Here is a 19048-nt window from a genome sequence, read left to right as displayed (position 1 = left end):
GGTTTAGACAGATGTCTAATTAACACCATCCTAAAGGGTTTAGACAGATGTCTAATTGACACCATCCTAAAGGGTTTAGACAGATGTCTAATTAACACCATCCTAAAGGGTTTAGACAGATGTCTAATTGACACCATCCTAAAGGGTTTAGACAGATGTCTAATTGACACCATCCTAAAGGGTTTAGACAGATGTCTAATTGACACCATCCTAAAGGGTTTAGACAGATGTCCAGTATATGAAGACCATCCCATAGGTTAGCAGCCCCAGTCATGCTCTTGGGTCTTCAGTCACAGTGACTTACAGGTAAGTACCAGAATTAACTAGCCTTTGATCTGCCAAAAGTGAGAACAGCTGCAAGTTTGTGAAATCAGTTACTTTGTGTGTTTTAGTTCCTGGAGTACAGTTTGGTCAGTTGTCTTCTACATCTTTTGTTTTAATGAATTGAACTGTTGTTTTGCCCCATGTCAGTTGGTTTGATTAGCATTTCTGAACAGAAGGATGCATGTTGGAGAAACCAGAGTCACTCAGAAGTAAACAAACTCCACGCTTAGAGTTTGATTCCTTTTTCCCCTCATACCTTCCACATTGCGCTGCATCCTCAGTTATACCATGCATCTCGTTCTAGTACAGTAGCCTGCCCCCCCCCCCAATCCCAACCAATCATTTCTGGTACATATTATTAATAGTTCTCATGTTGGTATTTCTCATTATTTGTGTTGTTTGTATAGATATTAGTTAGCTGTGCAAGCTGTCAGGGCCTCCATCAATCCCATACTGTTTATTTTAGAGGTGCCATGCTGGTGTTTTTAGGCTCTCTGTCTGGCACACTGGGCAGTCACCTCAGCCAGCCATCACTCATCAGTGTGAGACGCATTGAATCACAAGCCTTGTTACTGGAGCCAACTCAGTCATCTCCATAGTGTCAGTGAATTATAGCTCACTAGACCTTCCTAAAGCTATGGAGCTGTCACCACAAACCATACACCTGATGCCATATGTTACACTGAGATTTCCAAGCTGTTCAAGCTTATCAAGTATTGTTTGCATTCAACCTGGATTCCACATTAATTCCACCGTGTGTGTGTGTGTAGTCTTTGGTAAGCTTGAACAAAAATGTATTGGGCATGACAACCACAGCCACTTTTAAATTCTGCAATCATTTGACCATTGTTAGGTTTTATTTGACCATCAGGTGCCATTACTTTACAGTGAATCAATCTGCTGAATGATAGTGGTAGAAGTGTTTAACTGATATTGCCATTAGTCCTAAATGACATATTTGACCTTGAAACAATGCCTAGCTCCTGCTATTATTACATCTGAATAAGCAAAAACACAGCTGTATATCAATCAAATCCAACCTGAAAAAGGCTTGTGGACTTCATATTTTGCGGTCCATTCTTACGCGTTGTGTTTTTCATACTGAAAGATGGGATTGATTGGTGTGTCTATGCAGTCTGCTGCACTACTTTTTGGTTCTAAGTTTTGTGTCATTTGAGATTATTTTATGTCTTCCTCTTTGTCAATTTATTTATTGTGTGTTATGATCAAATGTTATGGTTCCCTGTGTGAAATAAATCACATCACTTCTTTTCAGTAAATCCCTTTTAACCGCTGTACTATGTTGACCTGTTAAACATCTCATTGGATGTAAACAATGTTTTCACGAGTTCTACCAGCTGTTCCTGGGCTGCAACAGAATTCACTTCTGGAAGGTTCCATCAACAAAGCTGTGATTTACTTTGAGAATGAGTTCATAGCCCTTCATCTCTTGAAAGCCCACACTGTGCTGGGCCTTGCCTTTTAGTAGTATCCTCTGCTATCTTATAGCCAGTGGCACAGTAACCAGTAGGCTTCACTAGACTATAACCAGTAACCAGTAGGCTTCACTAGACTGTAACCAGTAGGCTTCACTAGACTATAACCAGTAACCAGTAGGCTTCACTAGACTATATAAACAGAAGAATTGACTAGGCACAGTGTGGATGAATAAGGAATAGCGTCATCAACCCTCAAATCAACTGTTCCCTGACCACTCTTGGTGGAACATTGATTTCTTTTTAGGCCATTGTGTAGAATCAGCAAGGTGAATGTGTCTGTGAATCATTGTACAGACAGAGCAGACTGTGCCTCTGGTACACTGGCATTGCCAAGTCCCCTGCCAGGCAGCTGGCTAACTAGCTATATTTAGTTTCCTGCAGCAGAGCAGTACACAGTCTGTGGCTGTGATTTTCCTTTCAGCCTCACTATGATTTAGAACACTGTCTGCGTCTGAAATGGCACCCTATTCCCTATATAGCGCACTACGTCTGACCAGGAGCTTAGATCTCTATAGGGAATAGGGTGCCGTTTTGGACACGGACACTGGGATTGGTCTGAGGGTAGAATATCTTCTTAAATGCCCTAGATAGTGGTGCAATACCACTACATTGAATGGTTCTTATTCAGGTAGTTTCATTTAGAACAAAGCCGCAAGAAATAGATTAGAGCTTCTTTAGTTTTATTTTAGTCATCCTAGCTTGTTAATAAACACTTTAGATGACCTAGAAATGGCTCTAGTTCGCACATCTATAACTTGAGATTGTAGATTACTTTTCCTTTTAATCAGTTTTACTTACCTCTTATCTAACCTCTTTCTGTTTCCAATATGCTCTTGCCTGATTTTTTGAAACCTCTTTCTAACTTTCATACTCCCTTCTTCTAATGCCATGTGTCTCGTCTTTATTCCATAGTGTTTATCGTGTCCCGTGTTATCAGATCTTTAGATCTTTCAGCTCTGTTTGTCACCTCTGTTCACCTGTGTTTAGTTCACCAGTGTTCCATACATTCTATGGTTAATTGTCCTTCCCTCCTTCCTTCCGCCTGCAGCCTCTCTCACCACCTCCCCGCCACCGCGGCCGTAGCATGTCCGTTTGCGTCCCCTACTTTTCCTCCACCCCTCCTGCTCTGTCCTGCCTTCCCAACCGGCCCTCCACCCCTCCTCCGGTGCTCTCCGCCCCCCACTCACCCTGCCGGGGGTCGGACGACGGCGACACGTTTGCGGGCCGGCTCTCCAAGGCCCTGGAGAGTGTCCTGCCCCTGCATTCCACCCCGCCTCGCCCACGGCAACAACGCCGAGCCAGCCTCCCGGCGGTGTTTGTCAGCCCTGTATGTTAGAGCATCTCTGGCCACAGAGTGGTGTGAACCAGGGTGTAGTCTGGTGGAGCTGGGACCGGAGCTCAGTAGGGCTATCTATGGGTATCTGAAACAAGGAGAAGGAGAGACGAGGGACAAAACAGTAGCGACATATAGAGAGACATAACAAATAGAGAACAGAAAATCTGATTATTGTGTATTCAAATTAATATTTAATCCACTTTCAGATACCTGTGAGTGAACCCTGCTGTTCTTTGCTTCGGGCCTCTCGCCAGGCGCCCTGTGCTCGCATTAAATACAGACTGCCTGGCACTTCCCTTACTCTCCTAGTGAGACTGGTCAGACTGCTGCTACAGTACACTTCCCTACCCTCCTAGTGAGACTGGTGAGACTGCTGCTACACTACACTTCCCTCCTAGTGAGACTGGTCAGACTGCTAGCTACACTTCCCTTCCCTCCTAGTGAGACTGGTGCTACACTACACTTCCCTCCTAGTGAGACTGGTCAGACTGCTAGCTACTCTTCCCTTCCCTCCTAGTGAGACTGGTCAGACTGCTAGCTACTCTTCCCTTCCCTCCTAGTGAGACTGGTGCTACACTACACTTCCCTCCTAGTGAGACTGGTCAGACTGCTAGCTACTCTTCCCTACCCTCCTAGTGAGACTGGTGAGACTGCTGCTACACTACACTTCCCTCCTAGTGAGACTGGTCAGACTGCTAGCTACACTTCCCTTCCCTCCTAGTGAGACTGGTGCTACACTACACTTCCCTCCTAGTGAGACTGGTCAGACTGCTAGCTACTCTTCCCTTCCCTCCTAGTGAGACTGGTCAGACTGCTAGCTACACTACATTTCCCTTACCCTCCTAGTGAGACTGGTCAGACTGCTAGCTACACTTTCCTTCCCTCCTAGTGAGACTGCTAGCTACACTTCCCTTCCCTCCTAGTGAGACTGGTCAGACTGCTAGCTACACTTTCCTTCCCTCCTAGTGAGACTGCTAGCTACACTTCCCTTCCCTCCTAGTGAGACTGGTCAGGCTGCTAGCTACACTACACTTCCCTTCCCTCCTAGTGAGACTGATCAGACTGCTAGCTACACTACACTTCCCTCCTAGTGAGACTGATCAGACTGCTAGCTACACTACACTTCCCTCCTAGTGAGACTGGTCAGACTGCTAGCTACACTTCCCTCCCCTCCTAGTGAGACTGGTCAGACTGCTAGCTACACTTTCCTTCCCTCCTAGTGAGACTGGTCAGACTGCTAGCTACACTTCCCTTCCCTCCTAGTGAGACTGGTCAGACTGCTAGCTACACTTCTCTCCCCTCCTAGTGAGACTGGTCAGACTGCTAGCTACACTTCCCTTCCCTCCTAGTGAGACTGGTCAGACTGCTAGCTACACTTCTCTCCCCTCCTAGTGAGACTGGTCAGACTGCTAGCTACACTTCCCTTCCCTCCTAGTGAGACTGGTCAGACTGCTAGCTACACTTCCCTTCCCTCCTAGTGAGACTGGTCAGACTGCTAGCTACGCTACACTTCCCCAATATGAACAACAACTCAAACAACACTTTAGTTTGTCATCTCAGCCCATTTTACTGGAGTCACAAGACACAATATGAGATGTAGATTGAACTATTGAGTAGAGTACATTCAGTCAGATCTATGTACAGTAGTTGGTGTGGTCACCTGTTTTATCCAGGAATCCACTAAAGTCTTCATTAAGCAGCAGGTACAATTTCAATTAGCATGAACATCATTCACTGTCAGCTTCAAAGGTTTAAACCCCCCAAAATACACATCATGTAATATAATGTAATGACTTACATCATCATCATGCTAGATAGTTTTGTATATAAGGTGCAGTTTATAGTTAACCATTTAATGTCACAGTAGCAGCAGTCTGTTGACCTTAAAGGAAGCCATCTTTGCCACATCTGCATTTAATTTCATACCTAGAAGCTATTATACTGTCTGTCTATACCCTCATCTTTTGGTTAAGTTCTTCATTGGTTTCTTTGCTAGATTCTTGACTTTCTTTATCCGTTGCAGGGATTAATGCATTAGCAGAAATGTATAGCACTGCTATCTCTCTTGTTCTCTTTTGATATACCTCTTCACCCTCTTCTCTCTTTGTATCTCTCTGAATACTACAGTATATAACGGTGCTTCTCTCTCTCATGAAGATGATGCATCTATCTATAATCTTATGTCACTTCAGCCGCAGTCTGTGACTCACCAGTACAGCAGTGGAGGAGGAGTCTGGGCCTCAGCAGGCCTTCCGGACCCCACGCCGCCTCTCTTTCTCCCCTCCATCCTGGAGCGCCCCGTCTCCTTCTCACCGCCGCCTGCCTGCCCTCCCTCCAAGGCCTACAACGCCCAACGCCGCAAGAGCACGTCTATCTTGGAGGCCCATACACGCCACTTCCAGCCTGCCTACCCCCGCTACGCCAGCAGTCTGCACCCCTACCACCCAGGGATGGAGGGGCTGGGCATGGGTGGAGGAGGAGGAGTGGATGGGCACCTGGGAGTGGATCCCTCGTCCCTCTTCATGGTGCCCGGCTACGGTGCTCCGAGGCTGGGGTCATTAGGAGAGCCCATGCACCAGCACCTCCAAGGGCAGTCCCTCCAGGACCCTCTGTACGGGTACAAGGACGTGAGGGCAGAGCAGCAGCAGGAGGAGGTGGTGGAGGCTGTGCGGAGACTGAGTCTGAACCAGGCAGCGTTGCTGGATCACTTCGAGGCCATGGCCTATGGGGGCTACCCCATGACTGCTCACCAGATCAACCAGATCAGCTTCCACCAGCAGATGCAGGCCGCGGCAGCCGCCAGCCTGGCCGTGTACGACCCTCCACAGCCGGCCTACGCCCAGACCTACCACCCCCACATGCAGAGTCACATGCGCCACAGCCCCATCCCTCAGCTGCCACCCATGAGCACCTTGAGCCCGCAGGCCTCGGGTACTACCGATGGGTACCAGCTGCAGCACTCCGCCTCCTTCCCCCAGTCCGCTCCCCCAGTCATGGAGCCCCCGCAAGGCAGCGTGTTCGAGTTCCACGTCCAAAACATGGCTACTGCAGCGGCCGCCGCTGGGGCCGACTCTGGCGTGCTGGCCTCTAGACTGTACAGGGCTCGCCGCGGCTCCATGGACCTCAACCTGGAGGAGCAGGGGGGACCAGGAGGACAGTCAGGGGGGTCTGGGACCTACAGCCGCCTGCAGCCAGTCACTGAGGAACTCTACAGTTACGTCAGCCCTGAGATGCCTCTCCCTCCCGGGAGCCTGCTACTGCACCAGGGCCAGAAGGACTGCAGCCCGGAACCTTCCAGTGACTCCATGGCCTCCTCTGACTGTGGAGATTTCCACTCTCCTCCGCCCCAGTTCGGGGCCGCCTCGGCCGCCCAGTCCATCCCACACACCTTCTACGGGGCGGAGGCTGGGGGGAGGGACACCACTGCAGAGGGCCATGGAGTGGGCCACCCCCCCAGCCAGCAGACCTTTCTGTTTGTGCCTCCCTCCGAGACCCCTGGGCGTCAGTCCTCTCACGTTAACGTACTACACACCACCTGGGCCCGACAGACGAACGTCCAACCCGACCTCTCGTACCACGAGTTTCCTCTGGCCATGCAGGGAAACCCTGGGCTGGTACTTAGACCATCTCTCTCTTATTGGATAGCAACCCTCAGCCGTCTACCCTCCACACCAACCCTGTCTTTATCACTTACATGATTCATTTTGTTTCATGGTTGTGGTTTTAACCCTCTCCAGCCATGACTGCCTACACTCAAGGGTCCTTTTTAGGAGGTGCTACTCTTCAGGAAACACTTAGAAACCTGCTGTTTAAATCCCCTAGTTCTGTTGATGGTATGTTCTCTTATCACCTATGGAATTATATGTATTGGTCTCTTAGAGTAAGTAAGATTTTGTATGTATGTTCATATATGTAATTATATGGATAAATGTGTGTTTGTATTGGTATACAGTGAGGTAGAACTGCATATTGTACATACGAATCCAAAGTCGAATTGGGCCTTATTTAATATTCAAAAACACCAATTTGTCAAGACACTACTGTATGGGAATGGGGTCATTCTTGTTGTGAGTAATAATCACACACTTGTTGCCACATGGCTTTGAGGATTTGTATGATCCAACACACAGAAACATACAACAAACAGGGGGTTTAGACCGGTTTAACTGTTCACTTGAAGCTTACATTATTTACATCATAAAAATGTTTCTTTAATTTTTCAACTATATTTTCAAATTATTTAATTTAATTTTAAGTTTGTACAGTAGCACTGTCTAGTTGGCTGGAAATGGTTAAAACGGTATTTCTATCATTTATTATCTGTTGCCAAGGACACCAATCCCAGTAACATTTCTATTGGAGGTGTTGCAGCACGTCATGTGCCATATAATCAGCTAGTGACCAATAGGAAGACTTTACACTCAAGGGTCAGAATTCATCCATTAACCCTTAGAATGCTGACATTATCAGCCATCCCGCAGCCTCATCTTTTGCTCTGAGCAGCGCTCTTTTTTTCTCGCTTCTTTTTATTGATTTTATTTTGCAATTTTATTGATTGTTTTATTTTCATCTGTACTTCTTCCTACGTAATGCTTTCTGCTCCTAAAGCCTCTTGTTTTCAGTGGTAATGTCCTGAGAACAGGGGATGGCAAGGTAGGTGGTCAGCCTGGTGCAACTATACTTGTGTGAGCTCACTCTCTAGTGAGTGGTTGAGCTGAGCTTGGGAACAAGTATACTTGTCTGCAGCCTTCTAAGGGTACTTCTTAGGGTTGGTTCAGAAGCTAAATGCAATCATTACATGGAATGTAAAAAGGTTTCAATCAACCAGCAACAACAACAAAAAACTGGTTTTTCTAAATATATTTAAAGGACACAACCTGTTTCTTCTATGTGCTCTGTTGAGCAATAACATTCACAATGTAATGAATCATCTATTAGCCCTACCTCGTGCATGAAGCCTACTCACTCCCCCCAACTGACCCAGCAGTGGATTTTGTTACCTGTTATGTACACCTGTGGATGTGAGTTGCACATGCATACACAAGGAGTCTTGGAGATTCTCTGGAGAGTCAGTGAGGGGACACTTTATGTATGTATGTATGTATGTACAGTAAAGTGAGCCAAAGCTCAGGCTAGAATACAGTGCTGTACAGTGAGCCAAAGCTCAGGCTAGAATACAGTACTGTACAGTGAGCCAAAGCTCAGGCTAGAATACAGTACTGTGCTGTACAGTGAGCCAAAGCTCAGGCTAGAATACAGTACTGTGCTGTACAGTGAGCCAAAGCTCAGGCTACAATACAGTACTGTGCAGTATGTCCAAAAGTCACAAATAGATCTTAATTTACGTTTTGTTTTCTCTCTTGTCCATATTTCTATCTCCCTCCATATTGTCTCTCCATCTCTTCACCTATCTCTCTATCCTATTGAAGCAGGTGCAACAGATCCCAACCTCCCAGCCCAACACTGGACACCCTCTGGCCCCCAACTCCCAGCCAGTCCCCGTCGCCCACCAACAGGTAAGGCCCCCTCTCTCCTCAGGCCTCTGGTAAGGGATTGGGACATCCTCATAGAGGGGAACATTGAGACATTGCCAGTGTAGAAAAGGGCCAACTTGTACACATCCTCCACACCAATCCTCCCTCTCCTGTGTGTTCAGAGTACAGATGCATCGTCATGGCAGCCAGACGGTGTTTTTGTTTTGATTGGTCTGTCTGTTTTTAATCTTGAGAACAGTATTCTCTCCTGTGTGGTGTGAAAGCTGTGGCGTGGCCCGGCCCCTGTGGTGCCTCTTTCTCTCTCACACTGTGTTGTCTGTCTCTTTTAGCATGGAGGTTACTACGTCACAGCGCTCCCTCCGCAGGTAGACAAACAACACATTCAACTTTGATATGAGCACCTCTCTCGCACACGCACTGTCTGCTTTATCTCTTGGGTCTTGTGGCTTTTCCCTTTTCTCCAATCCAACATTTAATTTCCTGCTGTCTCACGAACAAACAGAACTGTAAGTGAAATGGCTGTGATGTGTATTTGCCTACAGTATAGCAGGGGTGAAAGTAATGTAATGTCTTCCTGGTACAGAGGCCTCCTGTGTGTGGGTACGCACTTGTTTTTTATGGGACTAGTCATAGAAGGACATATAGCATCTCTATGGGCCTAATCATAGAAGGACATATAGCATCTCTATGGGACTAATCATAGGGACATATTGCATCTCTATGGGACTAATCATAGAAGGACATATTGCATCTCTATGGGACTAATCATAGAAGGACATATAGCATCTCTATGGGCCTAGTCATAGAAGGACATATTGCATCTCTATGGGACTAATCATAGAAGGACATATTGCATCTCTATGGGCCTAATCATAGAAGGACATATTGCATCTCTATGGGCCTAATCATAGAAGGACATATTGCATCTCTATGGGACTAGTCATAGAAGGACATATTGCATCTCTATGGGACTAATCATAGAAGGACATATTGCATCTCTATGGGACTAATCATAGAAGGACATATTGCATCTCTATGGGACTAATCATAGAAGGACATATAGCATCTCTATGGGCCTAATCATAGAAGGACATATTGCATCTCTATGGGACTAGTCATAGAAGGACATATTGCATCTCTATGGGACTAATCATAGAAGGACATATAGCATCTCTATGGGACTAATCATAGAAGGACATATTGCATCTCTATGGGCCTAATCATAGAAGGACATATTGCATCTCTATGGGACTAATCATAGAAGGACATATTGCATCTCTATGGGACTAGTCATAGAAGGACATATTGCATCTCTATGGGACTAGTCATAGAAGGACATATAGCATCTCTATGGGCCTAATAGTATTGATTTGTCGTTTAACTTTTAAAATGTATTAGCCTGCCTTTTTAATGTGGCATTAACACAGCCAGTCATGATGTTTTCATCTGATTGTCAAACAGTTACTTGAAAAGGCTAATTTAGGCTATGTTACTCAGGGGGAAAAAATAGTTAGACCTCATTTACATATTTTCTGCTTATAATTTCGGACATTTGGTAGGTTATTTGTTAGTCAACTTGTGTCTGTAATTAGATACATGCAGCTTCTCTTGTGTCATTACTTGATGCTCGTCCAGAATATGAAATAAAGCCACGCTCACCAGAATATTACAATACAGCGATAGAATGATCAATGCATCATCAACAATCTACAGTAGTTGACATCGGTAAAGTTGTTCCTTTTATTTCCGCTACTCACGCGCAGCGAGGACATTTAGGGACCAACGGAGATTTCCAAATGACATCAGTTTGACCGGTTTCTAAAGAAATTAGAAGCTGTGAAAAAGAGCCAACATGTTTCTGATAGTATTTCAGTTTGTCTTGGATGGGTATTTTATGTGGTTGAAAATGAAATACTGTCAGCTTTTATGTCGCTGAAAGAAATTGTACGTTTAGGCTAAACAACAGTTCCCTAAGCATCACTCCTCTTCCTGAAACAAAATTAACATTTGGTTGAAATTTTACTCAGAGGAACACTTAATTCTACATTCAGTGTCCATACTTTAGTTGCTCTTCTAACTATCAGGCTACTCCACTCTAAGATCATTCCGGCATGCATACCGTTTGATAAAAGCAAAGAGACTTACCGGACACCGAAAAGTGTTATGAATGACATTCGGTGATTGATTGTCATAATTTGGCCAACAAAAGTCTTGTAGCCTGAATTTGATGCTTACTCTGCTGTCCATCCGCGTCGTGGTCTCGGCCACTCATCTCTGCCTTATTAAAATGTCAGTGTTATCCTCGAACCACTCCACATTTTGGAGTCTATCGGCTCATTTCTAATGTGACTGACATGATGGATAGATTCCAAGAAAACTGTAGGGTTATCACACTATGTTTTTTAACTGTTGTGTTAGACTCACGTTTTAACGGTATGGCGTACCCCAACTTTCTTTTGCCGGTACTCTGTAATGGACCGTTCCGGCTTCCCTTCACCCTTGCCTATAGAATATGTTAAAAAGATGAGCTGTAGGTTAAGCCTGTGCAGTATGTGTGTCATTGCTTTTCATCAAGTCACAAGGTAAGATGGCCGAACGCCAGAGAAATGTTTTTGAATCGATGGGAATGTTTGCCCCCAAGGCAAATTGTAGCATCAAATTGTAGCATAACTAGATTTGATTGATAGGTTCAACTGTTTAATTACAGTGAGATAATGGGGGTGTTTTTTGCTATGAAGCTCTACTGATATGTGTCAAGTACGCATATGGTCTTAAAGAGACAGTTCACTCAAAGTTTGCAGATATTTTTATTTTTAATTATTGTGCTTATCTTTTCCATCCGTGGGATTGAGGCTGGTGTGGGGCATAGACTCATCTCAACATTAGACTTTTGAGGTCAAAAACATCTGACAAACTTAGTGAACTGTCCCTTTTAACTTTTCTATGTACGTCTAGTCATGAGTTGACTGTTTCTGTCTCTCCTCCAGACCCCCCTGCAGGCCTCTCTCCCCCCCACCTCCCAGCCCATGGTCTCTCAGCCCCAGCAGCAGCAGGCAGGCAGCACTGTGGTACAGAGCCCCTCTCAGACCCAGCTACCCCCTGGACCACAGCCCACACAGGTAAGGGACCAACACACACATACATACACAAAGAGTGCACATGCAAATACTGGCACTTAACCACACGCTGTGCACACATTTCATATCACACACACACACACACACACACACACACACACACACACACACACACACACACACACACACACCTTAATCAAGTTAGAGTGAGGGTCCCCAAAAACAAACAGGTAACAGACTCATGTATTCATATTCTGTCAGATACTGTATGCATTCATACAGACACATTTTACACAAGCCCACATATAAACTCAGCAAAAAAAAGAAACGTCCCTTTTTCAGGACCCTGTTTTTCAAAGATAATTTGTAAAAATCCAAATGACTTCACAGATCTTCATTGTAAAGGGTTTCAACACTGTTTCCCATGCTTGTTCAATGAACCTACAGACGGTAGGCAGTTAATGAACCTACAGACTGTAAAAGCCTACAGACGGTAGACAGTTAAGGTCACAGTTATAAGAACTTAGAACACTAAAGAGGCCTTTCTACTGACTCTGAAAAACACCAAACGAAAGATGCCCAGGGTCCCTGCTCATCTGCATGAATGTGCCTTAGGCATTCTGTAAGGAGGAATGAGGACTGCAGATGTGGCTGGGGAAATAAATTGCAATGTACTGTGAGATGCCTAAGACAGCGCTACAGGGAGACAGGACGGACAGCTGATCGTCCTCGCAGTGGCAGACCATGTGTAACAACACCTGCACAGGGTCGGTACATCCGAACATTACACCTGCGGGACAGGTACAGGATGGCAACAACAACTGCCCGAGTTACACCAGGAACGCACAATCCCTCCATCAGTGCTCAGACTGTCCGCATTAGGCTGAGAGAGGCTGGACTGAGGGCTTGTAGGCCTGTTGTAGTCGCAGTTTTGTCTCACCAGGGGTGATGGTCGGATTTGCATTTATCGTCGAAGGAATGAGCGTTACACTGAGGCCTGTATTCTGGAGCGGGATCGATTTGGAGGTGGAGGGTCCATCATGGTCTGGGGCGGTGTGTCAGAGCATCATCGGACTGAGCTTGTTATCATTGCAGGCAATCTCAACGCTGTGCGTTACAAGGAAGACCTCCACCCTCATGTGGTACCCTTCCTGCAGGCTCATCCTGACATGACCCTCCAGCATGACAATGCCACCAGCCATACTGCTCGTTCTGTTTGTGATTTCCTGCAAGACAGGAATGTCAGTGGATCTCAAGCCCATTGAGCACGTCTGGGACCTGTTGGATCGGAGGGTGAGGGTTAGGGCCATTCCCCCCAGAAATGTCCGGGAACTTGCAGGTGCCTTGGTGGAAGAGTGGGTTAACATCTCACAGCAAGAACTGCCAAATCTGGTGCAGTCCATGAGGAGGAGATGCACTGCAGTACTTAATGCAGCTGGTGGCCACAACAGATACTGACTGTTACTTTTCATTTTGACCCCCCTTTGTTCAGGGACACATTACTCAATTTCTGTTAGTCAGGAGTCTGTGGAACTTGTTCAGTTTAGGTCTCAGTTGTTGAATCTTTTTATGTTCATACAAATATTTACACGTTAAGTTTTCTGAAAATAAACTCAGTTGACAGGACATTTCTTTTTTGCTGAGTTTAGCACAGCCCCCTGAGCCAGTGTGTTTACCTAAACCCATGGATGGGTCCACTGAAGGCCAGTGTGTTTACCTAAACCCATGGATGGGTCCACTGAAGGCCAGTGTGTTTACCTAAACCCATGGATGGGTCCACTGAAGGCCAGTGTGTTTACCTAAACCCATGGATGGGTCCACTGAAGGCCTGTCAGAGTTGGTCTGATCCAAGTCAGTAACACAAACCCAAACCTCCATCAATAATTCAGCAATCGATGGAAAACCTTCAGGGCCATTGGTTACGTGATTAGGAGTTTACTTTTCTCAGTCATAGGCATATGAATAGAGGTATTAGTTATAGTGATGCTTTACTACATTAGGGGTACAAACATGAACTTCCATCGCCTTCAAAGTCCAACAACTTTGCCAAAAAAACCAAACACTCACAAAAGCCAATGTTAAAATAAACCAAACCCTTATGAAACCGATTCAGTAAGTACTACAACATCTTTGACTAACTCATGTCCACTGTGGTAAGTATTACACAACCATCTCTTAAATAATACTGATATTCTCTTTCTATGGAGTATAATCTGTTTTGTTTCTTGTTAATGCTTTTTAACATTCACATTTCTCACTTCAGTTTTCCATCCTTGCTTTCTTTCTGTTTTTATTCCATTGACTTTCTCACTCTTTCATTCACTCACTACACTTCTATGACATGCTGCTTGGCCTGCCTGCCCTGGCCTGGCCTACCTGCCTGCCCTGGCCTGTCTTCCCTGGTCTGTCTGGTCTGCCTGGTCTGTCTGTATGCATGGTTGGTGGTCTTCAGCTGTGTGCTAGTGAGCTGGGCGCTTCTCTTATGTCCCCTTCACCCAGCTTAGAACAGCTCTACTATCTCTACCAGGCACACCAGCTAGCTCTGGTCCAGGTACCACTCACTATGCTGTTATTATAGCTAGCTCTGGTCCAGGTACCACTCACTGGGCTGTTGTTATAGCTAGCTCTGGTCCAGGTACCACTCACTGTGCTGTTGTTATAGCTAGCTCTGGTCCAGGTACCACTCACTGTGCTGTTGTTATAGCTAGCTCTGGTCCAGGTACCACTCACTGTGCTGTTGTTATAGCTAGCTCTGGTCCAGGTACCACTCACTGGGCTGTTGTTATAGCTAGCTCTGGTCCAGGTACCACTCACTGTGCTGTTGTTATAGCTAGCTCTGGTCCAGGTACCACTCACTGTGCTGTTGTTTTAGCTAGCTCTGGTCCAGGTACCACTCACTATGCTGTTGTTATAGCTAGCTCTGGTCCAGGTACCACTCACTGGGCTGTTGTTATAGCTAGCTCTGGTCCAGGTACCACTCACTGGGCTTTTGTTATAGCTAGCTCTGGTCCAGGTACCACTCACTGTGCTGTTATTATAGCTAGCTCTGGTCCAGGTACCACTCACTGGGCTGTTGTTATAGCTAGCTCTGGTCCAGGTACCACTCACTATGCTGTTGTTATAGCTAGCTCTGGTCCAGGTACCACTCACTGGGCTGTTGTTATAGCTAGCTCTGGTCCAGGTACCACTCACTGGGCTGTTGTTATAGCTAACTCTGGTCCAGGTACCACTCACTGGGCTGTTGTTATAGCTAGCTCTGGTCCAGGTACCACTCACTGGGCTGTTGTTATAGCTAGCTCTGGTCCAGGTACCACTCACTATGCTGTTATTATAGCTAGCTCTGGTCCAGGTACCACTCACTGGGCTGTTGTTATAGCTAGCTCTGGTCCAGGTACCACTCACTGGGCTGTTGTTATAGCTAGCTCTGGTCCAGGTACCACTCTCTGCTGTTGTTATAGCTTGCTCTTGCTGGTCCCCACTAGGGTGGTAGAACGTGTTTATGTGTGTGAATATATGTGTGTCCATTTCCATTAGTATCAGCTGTCCTCACTCAGTATCGCTTGTGGTGTTGTTGTTTGGGCCCCAGTAGAAAAGTATCTGTCCTTCAGTGTCATCTGTGTTTGTTGATAAATGTGAATTGAGGTCTAATGGATGACCATGGCTGTTCCATTAGAGTCCGTTAGTGACCAACAGCATGATGTCACCGCAGGCGTGTTGTACCACTGAGTGGAGAGGGCCTCATAAGGTGTCCTGTCCACACCTTAACACTGCTTTGTTCTCACAGTGCAGTTGAACCAGTTGAACCTTCGGTTTGACATATGACATCCAGTTTCATGCCATTTGTGAGAAACATGGTGTTTGGTCGCATGTTGTTGTGGTGCGTGGCTTTGTGTGTTGACTTTGTTTGTTTAGTGGTTGTATACACAGTGTTCAATTCTGTCACACCCACCATACACACTCTTATCCCCTTGAGTTTTGTTCCTTCAGTCACCCTTTAGTCAACCACCAACATAATATCCATCCCATAGAAGTAGACTTACTATTTCTATCATCCATAATCCGCCCACTCCAACCTAGTTCCCATGACCCTTCGTTACCCTAGCCAGTCCTAACCTGACCTGACCCGCCCTTGCTCTCCTCCTCCCGCCCCCAGCCTTGCAGTATGGCTCCACCTCCCTCCTCAGTGGGGCTTGTCTCTGTGGCACAGATGGCCTTCAATCAGCCCTCGGTCCCGGTTACTGCAGCTGCAGCCCAAGGAGCCCTGGTGTCCCCACAGAGCCCTATAGCAGCTGCAGCCTTACCTCTGCCTCCTGGGGCTCATCCTCTACCTGGTTCTGTATCTGTACCCACTCTGGTGACTCATCCACCGCCGGCGCCACCGGCCTCCCCTATGCCGCCCCAAATGATGCCTACTCAGCCGCTGGTCGTTGTGGTGCCCGTCATCAGCGTAGCCAGCACCTCCCCAGAGCCGCCAGGAGATGCCCAGCCCCAGGTACCTGTGGTCAGCCAAATCCCCTTCGTCATGTCCCCCCTGCCTGGTCGTATGGATGATGGAGAGTAGTTCTTTGACCATAGCTGGTTTGCGTGTTTCCTTGACTGTATGTTTGGTATTTAAATGAGTCCTGAGTTGGTTGTGTGACGTTGTGGATGTGTCTAGTCATATATTTTATGGTTACAAGTAGCTAGATGTGGATGAAACATTCTGGACATAGATGCTGTCAAACATTTTGTTATTGTGGGGTTAGTACTTTCACACCTACAAGGGAGCCGACTCATATTTCTTTATACTGCTGCTCTCACATGCTTTTAAGTCTCATATTCTGCCTCTCTTTTTAACCTCAATACCTTCTGAAGCCTTTCATCTCCAAAGACCACACTACTTTGCACTCTCTTTATTGTAAAACATGTTTCACACAGTTCTCTGACCCTTTGTTCTCCTGTACTGTGTGTTCCAGCCCTCTCAGACTGCTCCTCAGCCTTTGTCATTGGAACAGTCACAACCACCACAAGTGCCCTTGTCCATGGAGAGGTAAGATACATGTTTAACTGATGGTAAAGATATACAAATCGAGATTTAGAAGAGATGGGAAAGATATCTCTAATTTTATAATTAGTCATGGTTGTTGGGCATATGGTCTCGCTCTCATTCTTCAGATCATGAATTTTAACGGTGTTTGTGTCCCACTCAGCGGTCACTCTGACGTGGCGTCCGGTCTGAGCGATGGAAATGATGGAGGCAGACAAGAGGGGCGCTCCATCAAGCGACACCAGCGGCGCTCCATACGGAGTCGCTCTCGCACCGACAAGATTGGCAAAGCAAAGTTGAATGTACTAAATGTAAGAGTCAGCCCAGGGGAAATGACCGATATATACTACATGAAACATTATTTTTCATTCGTGTGTTTAGCACCTGTAATAAGCCTGTTATTTTGTTTATATATTATAGGCCTACCTATTATAAACTTTGATTTACATAACCTTTTAATTGCCCAAGCCGTTGCATTGTGCTCGGTGCTCTTGTCTCCCACCAGCTGAGATTGTTTTTCATTCAGTTCAATAAGCTTTATTTTCTTGGAAAGTGTTCTCTAATTGGAGCATACAGCATGTGATGAATGTCTGTCTCTGGTGTGTAACTCCCTGTACTGATACCTGCCTGTTTGAGTTCCCTGACACAGCATCGTTTAGGCCCTACTGATTAGACAGACTGTTTGAGTTCCCTGACACAGCATCGTTTAGGCCCTACTGATTAGACAGACTGTTTGAGTTCCCTGACACAGCATCGTTTAGGCCCTACTGATTAGACAGACTGTTTGAGTTCCCTGACACAGCATCGTTTAGGCCCTACTGATTAGACAGACTGTTTGAGTTCCCTGACACAGCATCGTTTAGGCCCTACTGATTAGACAGACCGACACAGAGCCATTCAAACAGGCTGTGGGATTTCTGTCGATGAATCTGAAGAGCTGCTCTCTTTCATCTTTTCATTTCATCCACATCTTATTCTGGCCTCTGTTCCTTTGTTTGTTCCAGATATCCAACATGGGTGACAGGGTAGCTGAGTGCCAGTTGGAAACGCACAACAGAAAGATGGTGACTTTTAAGTTTGATCTGGACGGAGATAACCCAGAGGAAATAGCACAGATTATGGTAACTACAGAAAAGATTACGAGCACACTCCCTCCCTCCTCTTTTCTCTCTCTCTCTCTCCGCGGTCTCCCTCCCTCCCACCTCTATCTCTCTCTCATTATTGAGCCATCTCCCCTCTTTGATTGCAGTAGCCCAGAATCCCAACCTTGTTGTGATGTTCCCTGATGGTATTTGTCTCAGGCATGTCCAGAGAGTTTATCTGATAGTAATGAAAAGGCTTTATTTCACCAGATTTTCCGGGTGTTTTGACTTTGATTAATCCATTCTGAAATGATGAATCAATCCAACCATCAGATGCTGAGAAGAATGAGGACTGTGATTGAGAGGGCTGTTCTTTCCTGGTGTGTGACTACAGGTCACCAGTCTTTTTATACTGGAGAGCGAGAGGGAGTCGTTCATCGAGCAGGTCCGTGAGGTCATCGAGATGGCGGACGAGAAGGGTCTGGAGAAAGATGGAAACACCCAGGTAGACTGACATCTCCATTCATTTTCCCTCCATGTTGTTGCTGTGAAAGAGCATCATTGTTATCCCTTCTATACCAGGTACATTGGCTTAAGTAACTTCATCATGGATCATTGTAATAGGGTGTTGTACTGTATCAGACTCTGACTGCATCTTGTGTCACAGATTGTTTCCCAGATAGTTAGTGACCTCCAGCTGCAACAGATCCCTGCTACATCTGACCCGTTGCCAGGTAAAACAACCAACACAATGTCCACACAGGGAATTGGTGCCCTACAAAAAAATGACAGACATGTTTTGCATGAGATTTTTCCATCTGTAGTCCAATTTGTTGTACCATGAATTATAGAACTTTCCCTCGCTGAGAAATGCAAATGTATTGAATTCAATAGAGGCACCCATTTTGCATTAACCCTATGTGTGACCCTACCATTTCTGTCTATCTCCAGGTATCCCTTCCTGTGCAGCCCAGGTGGTCCACTCTGCAGGCAGGAGGTTTATAGTCAGCCCCGTGCCTGAGTCCAGACTCAAGGACCAGTTCTTTGCTGACTCAGCGGCTACAGGCTCTGCACTACTGAGACAAGATTCACAGTCCTTTAATGGTGAGTTTAGCATGCGCACACACACACACACACACACACACACACACACACACACACACACACACACACACACACACCGAATGCACACACACGCACAGTGACAGC

General features: G+C 46.1%; 1 protein-coding gene across 12 annotated transcripts in view; it reads left to right on the top strand.

The window, feature by feature from the left end:
• The window catches only part of LOC106591178 (serine/threonine-protein kinase WNK1), a 173102-nt gene that overhangs the window by 117819 nt on the left and 36235 nt on the right, over positions 1 to 19048 (top strand). For 5 of the 12 annotated variants that reach the window (XM_082977927.1, XM_082977930.1, XM_082977931.1 and 2 more), the window contains exons 10-21: positions 2872 to 3150; positions 5352 to 6773; positions 8589 to 8675; positions 8984 to 9019; positions 11642 to 11773; positions 15885 to 16223; positions 16687 to 16760; positions 16921 to 17068; positions 17762 to 17878; positions 18234 to 18344; positions 18507 to 18573; positions 18791 to 18943. In XM_082977927.1, the coding sequence (XP_082834053.1) occupies positions 2872 to 3150; positions 5352 to 6773; positions 8589 to 8675; positions 8984 to 9019; positions 11642 to 11773; positions 15885 to 16223; positions 16687 to 16760; positions 16921 to 17068; positions 17762 to 17878; positions 18234 to 18344; positions 18507 to 18573; positions 18791 to 18943 (2965 nt within the window). The remainder of the gene's footprint in view (positions 1 to 2871; positions 3151 to 5351; positions 6774 to 8588; positions 8676 to 8983; positions 9020 to 11641; positions 11774 to 15884; positions 16224 to 16686; positions 16761 to 16920; positions 17069 to 17761; positions 17879 to 18233; positions 18345 to 18506; positions 18574 to 18790; positions 18944 to 19048) is intronic. The other 7 variants (XM_082977937.1, XM_082977932.1, XM_082977936.1 and 4 more) reach the window with 5 other exon arrangements.

Source organism: Salmo salar, chromosome 07, assembly GCF_965601325.2.
Source record: "Salmo salar chromosome 07, fSalSal1, whole genome shotgun sequence".
Lineage (NCBI taxonomy): Eukaryota > Metazoa > Chordata > Actinopteri > Salmoniformes > Salmonidae > Salmo > Salmo salar.
This window is presented reverse-complemented; position numbering and strand designations above follow the sequence as displayed.